This window comes from Phaenicophaeus curvirostris, chromosome 9 (genome assembly GCF_032191515.1).
Source record: "Phaenicophaeus curvirostris isolate KB17595 chromosome 9, BPBGC_Pcur_1.0, whole genome shotgun sequence".
Classification (NCBI taxonomy): Eukaryota; Metazoa; Chordata; class Aves; order Cuculiformes; family Cuculidae; genus Phaenicophaeus; species Phaenicophaeus curvirostris.
Window position 1 is genome coordinate 19,621,168 of NC_091400.1, and position 16,169 is coordinate 19,637,336.

Here is a 16,169-nt window from a genome sequence, read left to right on the forward strand (position 1 = left end):
GATGCTGTGGTCTTCCCTCCAACAAGGAAGTCACAAAATACACTGTTAATTACTGTCCATTATGAGGGGAAGTTAGACACAGAGTAGTGATGGAATATCAAATCCAGGGGCAAAATTAGACATGTCCTCCAATCTAACTAAATATTTATCACATAAACTTTGTTAATGAACTAGAATAAGAAATTTACTCATGTTTGTTAGGTATAAGAAAATAAATTGGCAGTTTCATGCCAACTGACGGGTAAAGCTAAACAGCAAAGAAAGCCCATACACAGACAGGTAAATAGAACTATTTTCATAGATTTATTTGAAAAATACTTACAAAAGCAAGTATGTTTGACACTAAAATAGTTAAACTTATTCTGTGTTTACATTGGTGCAATCAAGCGTGCAACGTTAACAGTCTTTTCTGTTCGAAGCATTGTTAGCTTGCCTTAAGGAAGTGGGGAAAATTCTAGTTTACTGATGAACAATGTCTCCCTGCCACTTTCCTCAGCAGCAACTACAGCCGTGATCCCTGCCTGAGATCTCGGCACGCTGAAAACCGGGTTTGCTTTACTAACTGCCGGCCTGCCAAATGCAGATTTACTGGAACCTGGAAGGCGGGTCAGACTTTTTCCCCTAGTAGGAACAGGAGAGAGAAAGGAGATAAAACCAAAAGGATTGGTTTTTTATGTGAAGAATTTACCAAAGCTACGTTTCATGAAAAAGAGTCCTTAAAAATGTCCTTTTGTTAGTGGCCATCTTCCTTCAAAACATGCGCGTACTTCTGAACTTACCCGTAAACCAATGCCTCTGGAGCTCACCATTCCTACAGCACTTTTTGCTAGGAGAGGCCAGGGCTAGAATAGCCAAGATTCCCCATCCAGACAGCAGTTCAGTAGTGTCAGAAATGAAACACAGTGCAATTAGTTTCCACCTACCGTATAGCTACATTTTAAGAAAAAACTGGCACAGATACTGACTGTAAGAGTTTGCTGTCTCCATGTAATCTGCACTCTGGCAACAGATACGGTCTGTTCACAGAGCTGCTTATTAGGGCACATGGAGTGGACAGATCTCACCAGCCATTATTTCGCACAGTGCCAGTAGCTGCTGCTGCTCGAGCCAGCGTGTTTCTGTGTGCCTCTGAAGAGGAAGAGAAAGTCCCGTCCATCACATGCATCGGCAGCACTCGCCTTCTGCCAGGCTGAGGGGTGTAGCTGCTCTGTCGCCAGTCCTCGTCTGGGGGCATATCCACTCTCCTTGGACCTGGGGCCTTTGCGCAAGAAGGGGGCACAGGACAACCCTGAGAGGCACCAGGGTCCCAAGAAGGCTCATGTGGTATTCTTAAAGTGCTGTAGTCTGTGCTGGCTGGTAGCCTGCAACCAACGGCATAAGATCTGTGCATGTGATGTTGTGAAGGCTGCTGGAAGAAGCCTTCCTGTAAACTTTTGCCTGGCTGGCCAGCATGCTTCCCCCAGAGCGTCGTTCTTTTATCTGATAACGTGGCTGTTTGCCTGGCAGGGTAACTCGCGCTCATCCAAGGGCCAGAGACACTTGATGTTCCACCTTCTAAATGCGGATTAATTAAAGGCTTTTGCCCCTGGGAGAGGGTGCCTTTGGGTGCACAAGGGAGACTCCTGTAGCTCAGTGCCACACCTGGGTAGTCTTCACCTTGGAAAGCTTCACCCCTGTCAGGCACAACCAAAAGTTTCTGGATGATCTTCTGATCTCCTGGGAAGAAAAGGCAAAAAGGTTTGCTTAGTTATATTTTTTTGTTTCGTCCTCTGAGAACTTTCAGCTGTGGCCAGTAGCTGACAGAAGAAAAAACAAAATCACTAGTACACTTACTGGTTGACATGCGATTCTGAATAAATGCCAGCTGTACCTTTTCTAGTACTCACTTTTCTCACTGCATTTCCTCCTTATCACAGCTGCTGTCACAGCCTTCACATTTCTTTAATAGCCATTGTGTCATAAAAAATATTTCAAGGCTATTTCAAAATGGTTTTGATAGCAATCACAGGGAAAACAATTCTCATGTAGGAACTGGGTATTTCTACTGGTGCGGTTACACGTGTGACTTACTGAAAGCAGTAGTTCGTGGAAGTACTCACACATGACAACAAGGTGCTGGGTCTTACTGCTATTTGTACACTAAAGAAAATAACCTCACAAAAATGTGAGTATGGTTTTATATAAAGTTATCATAATGTTTCCGTAAAGATTATTCCCTTTTGATGTGTAAAATTAGCACAGAACCACAGAACAACTCAAAAAGGGCAGTGAAGAAGAAAAAGAACGTGATCCGTCCTTCCAGATTTCTGGAGGAATCCAGGCAGATGGTGAAACATTATTATGAAAGACAAGGTCTGAAGAGTTGTATTTCAGCAATATTTCTGACCATGAAGGAGGATGAAAAGTCCTGTGATTACCTGATGGTTTACGTGACTTGCCCACCATGCTGGGCATCAGTACATCATGGGGCAGGTGCTGCACTTGGTTTGGGTTGTGCTGGGAATCAAAGGGAAACACAGGAGGATCATGGGGGAAAGGAAGGGAAGTGTAGCTGGAAGAACGGTGGCTGGTGTCCACTGGCATTTTCCTCATACTTGGTGCTTCCTTTTATAAAATGAGAAAGGAGGAGAAAAGAACATAAAATGATGAGTAAACACAGAGTTGGGTTGAATCAAGCAAAGAGTGTTGATCCAAGGAAAGGCATGAGCCACTGGAACAAAAACATGCATCTGTATGTGAAAAAAAATACAAATAAAACCTGCATCAATCCAGTAAGGCTCTGACTGCAGTGGTGGGCTATTTAGGAGGATCATTTGGCTGGAAATACACCAAGGAGAAAAAGCCATAACAGACACAAACCACTTGCAGAGGTTTGGTTCATAAGCTGAATCCACACAACGAGGGCAGGCCAGCCCAGCATTGGAGCTGTCATGCTACACAAGCCACAAAATAAAGAAGGGTGTTGCTGACCCTTTCTAGCAGGTTTTGCTGAAAGCTCTCATTACAGATTATGAGCAGGTACTTCCTGTATGTAACTGGCTGTATGTTACGTACCAAGTCTTGAATTGTCTGCTTTATCCTTACTTTTGCTCTCTAAAAATGGTACTTGGTGAATACGCTCACAAGAGAGCAGAAACTTTCACATGGCTAGTGGAGTCTTTTTAAAACTACAAGTGTATTAGAAGCTTTCTTGAAATACTCTTAAGTAAACTGAAAAAATATTTATACTGGACGGCTTTGTATACTGGCAAGTCCTATTAGCTCACATGCTCACCAGCTGCAGCGGGTACTGCTCTGCATTGATGCTGAAGAAGACAGATTTATTACCTATATAAAAGTTCATTCTTCTTCCAAAAAAGAGAACATGAATTCACAAAGACAAGCTCACATCATGGCTTATTATTCAGTTTTCTGCTGTCTTGTTAACTACTAAATGTGGACAGAACACACAGGAACCCTACACACAGGTGGCGGCTCTTTGGAAAGCGCTGCATGTCATTCTACTTACAAAACTGTGAGAAGAGACCAAGGTCTCTTCTCTGTTTGAGACAACTGTGCCACTGAGACTGCGAGCAATGCGGCGGAAATTCTCTGCACTGTACATCTCCTCCTCTCCCGGTTCCCTGCTATGTTCTTCGGTATAAGTGACCTGCAGACAATACCACGCATTTCAGAAAAGGCTCTCATAGTATCTGGTTTGTATAATAATCACGGGGAAGAGGCCAATACAAATTTAACTGCAATGACGCTCCACGACCTTTTCTCTTTCAAAACCCATAATTCAGATACTACCTTGAAAGCAATGCAAACAGGTCTGTTTGGATCTCGTGATTGAAAATACTATTCCTTATAGCCTTTCTTTCTTGAGTAAATAGGCACTGATTGATTTATCTAAGTGAGAGTCATTCTTTTATAAGTATCTAAAGCCAGGACAAAAAGTCTCCACTGGGATGAATCTTCCATAAGGACTGACTGCTGCTACAGGTGTCCCTGCTAGTGCAGAGATGATTACAGCTGCAGCCAACAGCTCTCCTTTGATCAAGTATTGCAGCCTTCTCATAACTAAAAATACCTAGGATTATTTAACGAAGCTTGTTAATCTTATGTCAGCAAGGGAAGTGTTTATTCTTCTTTTCTTGTCCTCTCTTCTATATAAGCAACAGCATTTAAGCTCCCTTTAATGAATATGCAATAACTGTAAAAATTGTCATTTCCCCTTGAAAATATTGTACAGGCACCGATATGTAACTGCCAGGCATTTAAACAGTTTCTCCCCAGAAAAAAAAAAAAAATCACCTCCCACTCTGAGGTGACCAACTGCCAACTGCATCAAATATCAAATTATCTCCCACTTTCAAAATACGTAGTGACACAGTAAAGATAAACAAAATGTCTGTGTCCCTGCAAGCGGTAATATTAAGAAGTAGCTATCCTGAATTGTGATGCAACACATTCAGGGAGACCGGAGTGTAAAGTTTTCAGGGATATGGTCCTCAGAGTCAGAATTTAGATAATCTGACTGCATGCAAGCTGCATGCAGCATCAGTCACTCATTTTTCAGATAATTAAACCTGAGCTGGACTGCACTTAAAATTCTCCCTAACACTGGTATCAACAACCAGTATCAACAACAAGTATCTCTTTCATAATACATTCCACTTCTCCCACTGTATATTCCTTCACTGGCACAGGCCAAGCCTTTCCCTCTCTAGCACATCTTGAGTAACAACACATCACCTTGGAGACAGAAGAGACAGTGGATCCACACAGACTGCGCTCGATCTCTGCTGTCGGGGTTTTCGAGAGACCCATGCCAGCTGTAGCATGCAGATTCCGCACACTCAGGTTCGCAGAGACTGGGAAGGAAAATGTTACAGTTAAATTCAACACCTGATTGCACGTGATGGCACATTCCTGATTACTGTGGGTCTGACTCCACAAAGGCAGACAGACCATACAAACAGAATAAGAAGTCCTGAGATCCTTTGAACACTAACAACAAGCTAACTGCCAGCACTGCCACGGGGAGGCAGCCCATCAGGACAGTCACGCTTGCCTCACTTGCAGGTTTCCAGGCAGCAGCGAGTTGAACTATTTCAGAGTTAAATGATTTAACTGCTCACCAGCACTTGTTCGATAGAGAGGTGAAATAGCTTAGGGGACTTAAAAGGACAGAAAATCAGCTACCAGGAGCAAGTTACCTGAAGTTACTTGGAATAAACAAGACCCATCAGCTTCAAGTTCCCCACACATTCACCTGCTCATTCCCACCCAATGCTACAGCTTGTCAGCCATTTCTTGTGCTGATTAAATAGTCAAACGTTAATTTCAACTAGATTTGCTATGGTTACTTCACTTCAGTGTGATCCATATCACCAGTTATAATCCCAAAATTTCTCATAGAATACACAGGCAGATCAATGGCCTGATAAAAATGGTCACAGGGAATCTCTCTATAAAGGAAGAGAGGTGGTGTACTGGTATGGACATTTTCTGCTTTGAGGTGGCAAGTCTTTGCTTTAATCTCTGTTGTAAAGCTCCAGTAATGGAACAGAGGTATTTTCACTGTGATTCTGAACACAAAGGTCTGACAAAGCCAGTTGATATGGGGCAGAAAGCTTAAACAACATTTTTCAAATGATTAGGTAATCCAAGTTAAAAGTGAGAAAGAGCTGTCCTAGTCCTCACTGAGGTGATTTTAATCCATTTCATCACAGCAGATGCACTAGTTCAAACTTTTTGGGTTTATACAGAATTTGCAGAACTTAGGATGAAACATCTGAAAGTCACAGCAAACGAGAAGTGAAGATCTCAAACGCAAACTTCACTTGAAGAATATCCATAGTTCTTATCCCTCATATGTAGTGGGAAAAAAGGCAAGAGAAGTGTCAGCGTAAGAAAAAGGGCATTTGATGGCAGAACGTTGAAGCTTCAGCTAACACTAATGCAACCGGGCTTTTTCCCGTTAGATTTCCAGAAAAAGCTTCCAAAATCACTAAGTAGGAACACATAAGACCTTCTGCTTCAAGCCCATGCAAGAGAGCATCTGCAAGGTTGTGAGGTCAGATCTTGCCTGACTCTGAGAGAAAATCAAAAGGAAAACAAATGGGAAGTTGCCAGTTTTGGATGGGTCACCTGGGCTGCCAGTGGGCTGCAAGACAAGACAGGTTCATAGAAAACACAAGCTGTTCAATAAAAACCTGTTCAAGAGTTTACTGCAATATTCGATCTAGTCACAGGCAGGCTGATTTCTCAGGAAAGACAAGAGTCTCCACCTCCACAGCTGCAGGGTAGGGGAAGACCTGTTTTATGTACATACGGCAATACATATCACATATATCTGCGTGTGTGGGTGTGTATACACCCCCTCACGTATATACCTCACTTTAGTACCCATCAAGTTTAATGCTGCGACATGGATTACAAAGAAGCTTCACTCGTGCTAAGCAGAGAATCGAGGTTGCCCTATCTCAGGCGGGAGATTAGGTCAACTTTAGTGGAACCAGACTGCTGTCATCAGACTGTAACTGAATGTCTCCAGCAACAGCTGGATGTTCTGAGCGACAGCAACAGAATCTGTTTTCTTTCGGCACCAACTAACCCACAAGGTCTCAAGGACCTTTGGGCAGATCGCATACCCCTCTGCTGCTTTCACAAGTAATTTTCCAGAACTCAAAGCAGGCAGCCCTTAGCAAAACACAAGTTCAACTCTCAGAGACCTGGAAACACTTTTAAAAGTTATTCCTGTCAACCAAATACAGATAAAATTCTCACATACAGTACAATCAGTTGATATTCACAGACGTGTAGGACATGAACTTCAGGCATAGAAACAGTTTAATAAATTCTAGAGGCAATGTAGGACTTTGAAATGGCAACATTCAGCAGCCCAACCTAAGCAACTCCCTAATCAAAACCAGGAGCAATTATTTCCAAGTTACCCTTAACAGAAGTTGCTCTCCATTGGTTAAGATCCACAGCTACTCTGCAGCCTCCCCAGGCAGTGCTATCACACTGCTTCTCCACTTACATGGAGTGTTTCCAGAGTCCGCACCCTTAATCTTTCCACACCTGTACACAAATTCATGCCCATTTAACTAAATTGACTGGAAAATGTACCTTCACCTATATCAGAACACACAGGCAGGTCAACCAAGAAAAACAGCTGCATCGTTCTTACCTGATCGGTCAAACGGATACCTAGCACTGTCCTGTCTTCCCAAGAAAGGCCGAGCGGCCTCAGATGCCTGCAGACTAGTCTGATAGAGGGATTCCAGTTCTGAGAGCTCCTGTTCTGTGTCTTGATTCCACTGTGGATGCAGATGTACTGGGATCCTGCTCAAGTCATCTCCAACTGCTCTCTGATCAGAAAGGGATGGACTCCTCCCAGGTACAGGAAGCCATTCAGCATTCTTATTAGCCTTCTGAGAACTGTAATACCTAGTAACATTATCCACCCAACGGTCCACAGGCATAGAGGCAACCACGCTACCAGCAGCTCCATCATCCACCCGTTTCACTCCTCCATCATGACAGTGCCTTTCCAGGTGGGGTGCAGGGTCTGCTATATTACGTCCACCTCTTCTATACAGCTCTTCACTGTGAGAACAAATACTCTTAGAAGCAAGATGCTGGGCACTAAAACCCTCCACAGAAACTACCCTATCCCTAATATCCACAGTTGAGTGCAATTTTTCAGAAGGCTGGTTTTTGTTCTCTTGGTTTTGATGGATTAGCTGTCTGTAACCAGAGGATGAAGGGCTGATGAAAGATTTTTGTGTTAACTTTGGAGACTTCTCATCCTGACACACTGCAGCAATCCAGCCTTTTTCATGAGTACCTTTTCTCTGGGAGACTGCATGCCTTTTCTGAAACTGCTCTGCCAAGGAGCGAACGTGTCCCTTTGTACTAAAAGCCTCAGATTTGCAACCTTCTGCTGTGCCATAGTCATCCTGTAAGGGCAATAAAACCTCATGGCTGTTTGCTCTGGAGTACTTATTTGTTTTCTGTAAAATATCCAAGGAGCACTGCTGCGTAGGGGATGAAGTTGCAGGGGTCACTGCAACTAAATGATCAATGCTGGGCCGCACTGGAGAGCTTGCAAGTTTGGAACAAGGACTGTGCTGGCTGTCCTTTTCAGGAGATTCTGCTTGCGGTGGATGTGGACAGGGAAACAGTGTAGGCAAAGACCCAGAATTTACTGTGTTAGCTTCGGGTTTGTACTGAGGTGTGAGAGCAGGCGTTATGTTATGAACCTCTTCTACCTTGCTGCTTCCGCAGCATTCCCTATAGTCTTTTGGCCCTGTGGCTGCGGTGTCAGGAAATTCCACACCATGGTGGGCATCATTCTCAGTTCTTGCAGACCTCTCTGCCAACCCTTGCCTATAGGGAAAAGAGGGAACTTGGTCATGAAAATCAGCAGAAGCAGACTGGAAGTTTGGAGAGATCCTGTTGGATGGATTGCTTTCAGAAGGGGGCAAGGAGGAAGACTCTGGATATAATGATGAGTGCAATTCATGGCAGGAAGCAGGTGGGTGGAAGAAAGAACTGGACCCAAATTCCACTTCTTTGTTGGGTTCCAGTGGTACCTCCTGGCTCAGCAGTACTTGGAGCGGGCCAGTCTGTTCACTAAAACACACAGAAGGGTAAATGATTAGCAGTAGTTATTGCTTACGTTCATCCCTAGGGTACAGAACGCGCACTAGGTGACACATACCTCAACACACTTTGCTTTGCTAACTGTATTCTGAAGAAGACTCTGCATTAACTCAGTAGATAGATACGTGTTAGTCCTTTGCTTCTAGCTCTGATTTCCTACATAACTGACCTACTGAATCCATTTTGAATTTTTAAGAGTAATTTGCTACAGTTAGGCTCTCTACTTGTACAGCACCCCAGCCACTTGAAGCAGCAGACTGTACGTGTGGGTAGGGATAACTGTAAGAACTGGGAAAATAGCATTTATATAAAATAAAACAACTGTTTCCAACATTAACATCTTAGGTATTTTTGAAAATATTTTGGACATGATCAGAATCTGAACATACATATTTCCATAAGGTCCCCTCTCTCAGGCAACTTCATGAAGAATGACTTGACAAATGGAAGGAACAGTTTGAAATGTCTCTCATGTCCTTGCATTCTGATCTTTCAAATATTTATCCAAGGCATTAAATAAAATGCAAACTAAATATATACAACTATTATTTTGTAATAACTTGCTTTCTAACTATACTTCTGAAAAATAATTTGTACTCTTTTATGTACTAATGGAAGACAATTATATCCTTGGGTCATAAGATGTCCTTGGCATTTTTCTGCGTTTAATTAGCATTTTAATATGGAGACAGAAAAAACAGTACCAAGTTCATGTGCCTGTGAGAAAATGACAGGCTGCAAACAGCTCCAGCAGAAAACTTAGGGAAAAGTGACATCATTGCTTTCTTTCCTACTTGAGATGCATAGAATGGAAGTTACCATGAAGACCTAGTTGATACCTGAATCAGAATGACCTTGTGTCACAAACTTTGCACTGTCTACAGTGATACTTATATCCAAGTAAGAGCACAGAAGCCTGGCTATGAACAGATGCTTTTCACTGGCCACAATGTCAGCATTTGGTTGGATATAACTTTTTGCAAAAGTAATGTTCTTTTCACAGAGCAGCAGTGAGCAAGTTCAGCATTAACAAAATGAGTTTAGAAAGTCCCTTTCTTTCATTTTTCTTAAGAGTCTGCCACAATGCATAATGCGGGCCCTGCATTTCTCCTGTAATAGAGGACGTAATGGACCCTCGATTGACAAAAAGATCAGCTGTCATTGCATGTAATTCAGCTACTGCAGGGAAAGAAGAACATTATGAACTATAGCCCAGTAGGTGTGCAAATTAACTGATTTTTAGTACATAGCTGTAAGTGGTGTTTTAGAAAAGGGATTCCCATCTGAGACTTCATCTAAGCTTCTGATAATGCAACATGTAAGAAAGGGAGGAGGGAAGAAAAAGGAATGGTCCAAGAAACAGCCTAGAAATTGGACAGGGATGGTCCAGTGCTAGGAGGGAATGGCATGGGAAGAAAGAAGGATTAAGCTGCATGCTGAAAAGGGTAGGAAGAAAAGATCAGTTACAGCAGAGTTAATTATGCTATAGTTGAAGTCAGTATGGAAGAAAGAACAATGAAGAGATGCTGAAGAGGCTGCTAAGCCAGGCTACAGGATGCTGGGATGCACAGGGTAAAAAATGAAGAATGATACAGCGTCAGGGACAGTATTCAGGGCAACAGGATCAGGATCTAGATCCAAGAGTTGTACCAGTGCACCACTAGAGAAGTGGACTAGAAAGAACAGAACAGTGTACCTGACACTTTTCAAACTACAGAGCACTACACACACTAGTTGCTGTTCCCAGCACAAAAGCATTTATAGCAAGATTTTTCCTGTTGTACACTCCTTTACCGAGTCTTGAAACTGCTCCTCACTACACACAGTTGCACATTTCACCCTAACACCCCCCTACTTTTTAATCAATCATTGTCTATTGTATTCTTTCCCTTGGTGCATAAAACATCAATGCTGCCAGGCATCGACTGCTACAATTCTGTGTCATAGATCACACTTCAAACACATGCACACTGAACTATTCTGTAAAGACTGGGGTGGGGGTAAAGGGGTAGTTGATCATCTTACAATAGGATTTAACCTACAGAAGAAAGGAATAGGGGATAACACTGTAGGATCTGGACTATCTGGGGAAATATATATAGCTGCTATTTCTCTCCAGACCGCATTGCTCACAGGCGCGGCTCAGATCTGGGTCTAGGTGATGTACTTGGACTACCTTGTAGACTGGGCCATGGTGCCGCCCTGTGGTGGGTGGCAGCTTGGCGGCGGCAGCGGCTGCGATGGCTGTAGGTGCTGCATGCGATCCTGGAGGCTCCGGGCTTTTCGGATACTGATTTGCAGCTTCTTATCGACTAGGGCTCTGCTGTGAGTGCTAGCGCTGGCATCATGCATGGCAAGTCTTAGTTTAGCTAAAATGCAAAAGAAAACATAGCAGAAAACAAACAGAAAAAAGGAATAAAATTGGAAAAAAAAAGAAAAAAGATGCAGCAAGAACATAAAACATGGACCATGCAAATACTGCCACAAAAAGGTTCACAAGGATGCTATTGTTTCCATTAATGCACATTCAGCTTAGCCAGGTGTCCAAACACATTAATTGAAACTAAACCAAGATAACAGAAAAAAAATTATCCACGTTTTAGCCCAACTTCTCATCCCCTTCACACAGGCTCTTTCCAAGCCTACCACATTGATGCTTCATCATCTACCCTTCTCCTGTATCCGCCATTCCTGGACTCCATTCACGTACAGGTATGCCCAGTTGGGATGCGAGATTCAGCATATTCCTTGCTGGAACAAAAGCTGAGGGGGCTTTCCCAACAGCTGTACGCTGCGCCCCTTGTTCTACAGCCCCCGAGAGTCAACTTTGAAAGACCAATGCGCAGGAGCTGCCCCCTCTGTGTGCAGCCATTCTACACAGACAGGGAGGAGCCCAGGGTGAGACAGCCAGCCAGTCACAATGGAAAGCGGCCGAAAAGAAAACAAAATCACACAGCACACATTCTCAAAGGTCACAATGCATTTAAGCACTTCAGTGTCCTAACGCTTTTTTTCTTCATGACAGTCAGATACACAGTGTAGCTCATTTCTCTTAATCCAGAAGACCTGAGAGCGAGCTATCACTTTCTTCCTATGCGACACCCTCCATGAGAGACAGGGAAGCTCAATGCCCTTCGTAATTTGGTCTGAGGATTGGGGAAAATTGTTAACTGAGGAACAAGTGGCAGGGGATTACCTACCAGGTGCTTGCTGAAATGCACCATTTAGCACCAGAAAGGGCGCTTCAGCACCCCAGTGCTTCTGCTAACATCAGGCTGGAGAGAACAATGAAAACAGATGCAAACATGAAAAAACAAACAGAGATGAAGAGGAATAGGACTAAAACCCCCAAAAAGAAATGCCTGCAAAACAGGACAGATGCAGTCTCCCTGCACATTCCTAAAGACCAGTGGGATCCCCATATTACTTACTACCTCATCATTTAATGCGATTCAACGTTTCAGACTTTTTTCTAAGATACTAGTAAACTGTCAAAAGCACAATAGCTCAGGCAGTTAGAGTTACTTACATATCGCTTCGTTACAGAGAGCCAAAGCTGCAGCACAATCCCCCTTCTGCTCCTGATTCAGCGACTCTTCAAAGATTGAGTCTGCCTCCTGTATCGACTTCTCAAAGCCATCACTCCTCCCTGCAATGGGCAGCACCTTTCATTTTGGTTTCATTCATTGCAGAACCCTCACTTACCCTCATAAGCGTTTGTGATTGCCAAATTCTTCCTCAGATGGAGTCTCGCAGAAGCTGCACGTATCCCAGACCACATCACCTAACCTCCCTAAGCAGTACAACTTGAGCACCCTGATACGCTTGGCATCCACACAGTAAAACAATGCAAACCAGAATTTTTCCTCAGATTTTGTCTACCTGAGAGAGTTATACTGGCTTAACATATTATTTTCAGCAGTCAAAATCAGTACAGAAGATGGTACGGACATACCGCCAGCCAATTCAAATGACTTGCATCAAGTAGGAATTAATCTAAACTTAGAATTAGATCTAAACCAAAATATATCAGTAAAAGAAATATAGCAGGTCAGGGCTTTCCCTGTACATTAACTTAAGTCCCCTGACAAAAATCATCTATGTCTTCTTTGGGCATCCAATTACTTTCAGACAACATAGAAACAAATTAAACACCTGACACGTCTGGGGAACAAAACTCAGACTTGAGTGTGAGGGTAAATCTGCATGAAATACTTCTACAAACATGTTCAAACGTGTGCATACACTCAACTGCTGAAGGAGACACACGGATATGAGAACCCATCAGTCTTGCTGCTTTAGGAGAGAAAACACAGGTGTAAGAAACTAAGAAGAAAGGGACAATTGTCAAGAAATCTTTTTGCTACAGTTTAGAAAACAGCATTGGAGGAGGGAAGGACAAATCATCCTTGGACGCAAATGAGAAAGCTGAAACACTGTGTCCCAGCATGAAAACATCCAGCTCGAAGAGGAGGAAATTCCCAGCCTGGTGCCAGCTCTCAAGCATTATGCAAGTTAACCTCCACAACGTACACATCCAAACGAGGCAGGGGAAACAGAAAATAAAAAACTGGGCATTTGGTTTTGTTTAGGCATGGGTTTTTAATGTAATGTCTCTGATATTGTGGTAGAGAACATGAGCATCTTCATTGGCCAACAGTAAAGTACATTTTCTCAACATACACTATGGCCTGGCCTGCTCCCCAGCACCCTTGTGCACAGATGCAAACCCCAACTCTCTTACACCACACCCAAATGAAAAGCAAGTTTTTAGAGCAGTGAGTTAATCAAGCAGCACATTTGGTTTCAAAAATCAAGGCTACTGAGGCTTGTAATCAAGGCTAGTATACTAAAGTTAGGTTTCTTTGCATGAATTTAGCAGTTTACTTGAGGGAAAATGAGTCCAAGTGCTCTGAAGCTCTGCGCACAAGCAAGCCTCCCAGGCAGTCAAGCAGGGTGTCAATGTAAGCTGTTAACACCTCTTACTGGGGTGGGGAAGGGATTGAAAGGAAGCAACAAAAACTTTCTCAGATCTCAAGTCAATGCCTGTAAACTCCTCAGGCATTCTACTGAAGTCTTTTTTTGATTAAGCATTATTCTAGTTCACTTTCTTTTGAACAAGGAGAAGCTATCAATTTTTGTTTCTACCATCTAATAAAACAGGAGATCAAAGCAGGGTAATGTCTCGGAGAACATACTGCTTTCTTTTGGACAGGAGAAGTAGAGAAGACAATGTCCTTGTGTTCAACACTAGAGGATTACTTTTCAATTTTTACATCATTAGCATTTATGTTCCAAAAGTAAATACTAATGCAAATGAAAAAGATATCCATCTACTCTGGAATATCAGGATGTTTCACCTGGTTCTTGGCAGGTCACGGCAGGACTGTGAAGGATAACCAACTGTCTCACTAGTGGTGGGCAAAATCTATAGAAGCATCCCTAAAGTCAGACACTCTCACAGAGACTGTATTTCTCGGCTGCTGTTGGCATGGTGACATTCCTGCACGATGCAGGCTGCGGAGCAGTGGCTGCACTGTGCCCAGTGCTGGCATTGCCGTGGGGCACCCAGCTCCCTCTCCTCTCTCCTGTAGCAGCAAACTAGCGCCTCAACTCTCGTTTACCCCAAGTGTGGGGATGCCGGGAGGCCTGGCCACTCCGCAGACACAGTGGGTTTGCCTCTGTCCTGCAGGCTTTTGTGGGAGCAGAGCCCCACAGGTCACTGCTCCTTCCTCAGCTCTGCTGACCCACCACCAACTCCCAGTGCAATGCTCTGCCACGCTCCAGGCTCCACACTGGGCTGGGTCAGCACACTTTATCTCCAGCTCCCCTCTACTGGCTGATAGACTGAGGGCTAAAACAAAAGTGCTGTATGTGAATCCTGTCACCATGTTTCCCCTGCTGTGGCTGCATTCTTCCAACTAAACCTCTCCTGCTGCCAGGCCATCAGAAACATGAGAAGTCATGAGAAAAAAACCCAAATAGTATTTGATTGTCTATTTTTTTTTCTTTTTTTCCTTAGAAAAGACATGTAAGCTAAACCCAGCTCAGATTTTCAACATCAGATCGAGCTTAAGGCTGCCACAGTTGTTCCCACCCTTGTGCTGTGGCTGCACAGCTGGGCAGGGAGAGCACTATGAGGGCAGGAACAAGCAGAATTGCTTAGAGAAGCAATGCTACCAGAAAAACAGGAACAAAACAATGGCCTAAATGGACGAGCTGTGCTGCACGTGGACCTGAGCTGTCTGAAAGGTACCAACAGCCCTGCTCGTTTCAAGACGCTGGCTGAAGCCTTATGGCTAAATCTATACCAGCAATGGTGTATGTCACCGCATGGAAATGGATGGATGTGAATAGATTAAAAACACGCCTGCATTACCTTGTTTCATTTAAGAAGGAATTTTGTCAAAATACCAAACACAGGGGGTTTTGTATCCTACTAGTTTGAAATTGATTGTCTTTCACTAACTGAAGGTACAAAATTGTAATGAAGGGGAAAGAAAGAGACAGACTTGCAATAGAAAATTAAGTTCAAAAAACATCAGCTGTAGAATCTTGTAAAATATACTGCATTCAAAAAGTTACCCTGGTTCTGCAGTTCATCCAGATCCATGAACCTGCTGGGACGGGGATTAAAGCCCATTGCTGCCTCCATTTCCTTTTCTCTTTTTCTGCGTAGTTCTTGTTCACGCGCTTTCCTTGCCACCTCCTCTTGCAGTTCATCCAGTTCACTCTTTAAAGGGACAAACCTGTCCCCACCTTCCACAAAAAAAAAAGGGGGGGAGTGAGAGGTAGGGAAAGAAATGTTTTTTGGTAGTAAAATCTCTTAAGCATCCCTTATGAGACAAAGAATATTAATGGAGAATACAATTAACACTAGAAAATAACAGACTGAACAATCAAAGACCACAGAATTTCAGATAATAAGTTTTGTTTTGTTAAATTTTACTTTTAAAATCCTGCCCAAGCCACTTAGTTTCCGATTGCCTTCTCTGTGTCAGTAACTGGCAGAAATGCTGCAGCATTGCTTCAGGCTCCCCTGCAGCACAGCCCACTCCTAGATTCACCGACCCAAGAAACAGCAAGGAACAGAGAATCACTGGAAGAGATAACCCTAAATTGCCACTGAAATCTCGAGGCTTCTTACTGTGATTATGATTTGTAAATAATTCCATGTCAAATTAGTCAGATCATTAGTTTCAGTAAATAAGATGAAATGCTTTCCATCTAACCCCATAAGCAGATGAAAATAAGACGAAAATATAGTATATCAATATCCTAGTCAACACAGCAGGTATCAGTTATCATTGTCGCTTCAAGTATTCAAAAAGTGTCTCCCCTCCTTGTTTTCCTTTCCCCAGACATTCTCTAGAATTAAGTATTTGCTCAGAACGATGAATAATCAGAACGCATATCTGAGGAGAAGCTCAGCCTTAGCCCAAGCACCTGGTAAATGTCCACTTTCATTTTTGACACTCTGGAATTTTGTAAAGCATTATAAGCTTCTCTTC

The 16,169-nt window shown here is 43.2% G+C and overlaps 1 protein-coding gene across 6 annotated transcripts in view; it reads right to left on the bottom strand.

The window, feature by feature from the left end:
* Nucleotides 1-280: 280 nt before the first annotated feature.
* The window catches only part of USP54 (ubiquitin specific peptidase 54), a 61,713-nt gene continuing 45,824 nt past the window's right edge, over nucleotides 281-16,169 (bottom strand). Inside the window, exons 16-23 of one of the 6 annotated variants that reach the window (XM_069863513.1) lie at nucleotides 15,244-15,417; nucleotides 12,188-12,307; nucleotides 10,835-11,027; nucleotides 7,181-8,628; nucleotides 4,738-4,856; nucleotides 3,509-3,649; nucleotides 2,418-2,604; nucleotides 281-1,716 (exon numbers count right to left, since the gene is read on the bottom strand). In XM_069863513.1, coding sequence (XP_069719614.1) covers nucleotides 1,061-1,716; nucleotides 2,418-2,604; nucleotides 3,509-3,649; nucleotides 4,738-4,856; nucleotides 7,181-8,628; nucleotides 10,835-11,027; nucleotides 12,188-12,307; nucleotides 15,244-15,417 — 3,038 coding nt within the window. In that variant the 3' untranslated portion in view covers nucleotides 281-1,060. Of the gene's footprint in view, nucleotides 1,717-2,417; nucleotides 2,605-3,508; nucleotides 3,650-4,737; nucleotides 4,857-7,180; nucleotides 8,629-10,834; nucleotides 11,028-12,187; nucleotides 12,308-15,243; nucleotides 15,418-16,169 lie in introns of those variants that run through there. The other 5 variants (XM_069863514.1, XM_069863515.1, XR_011337954.1 and 2 more) reach the window with 5 other exon arrangements.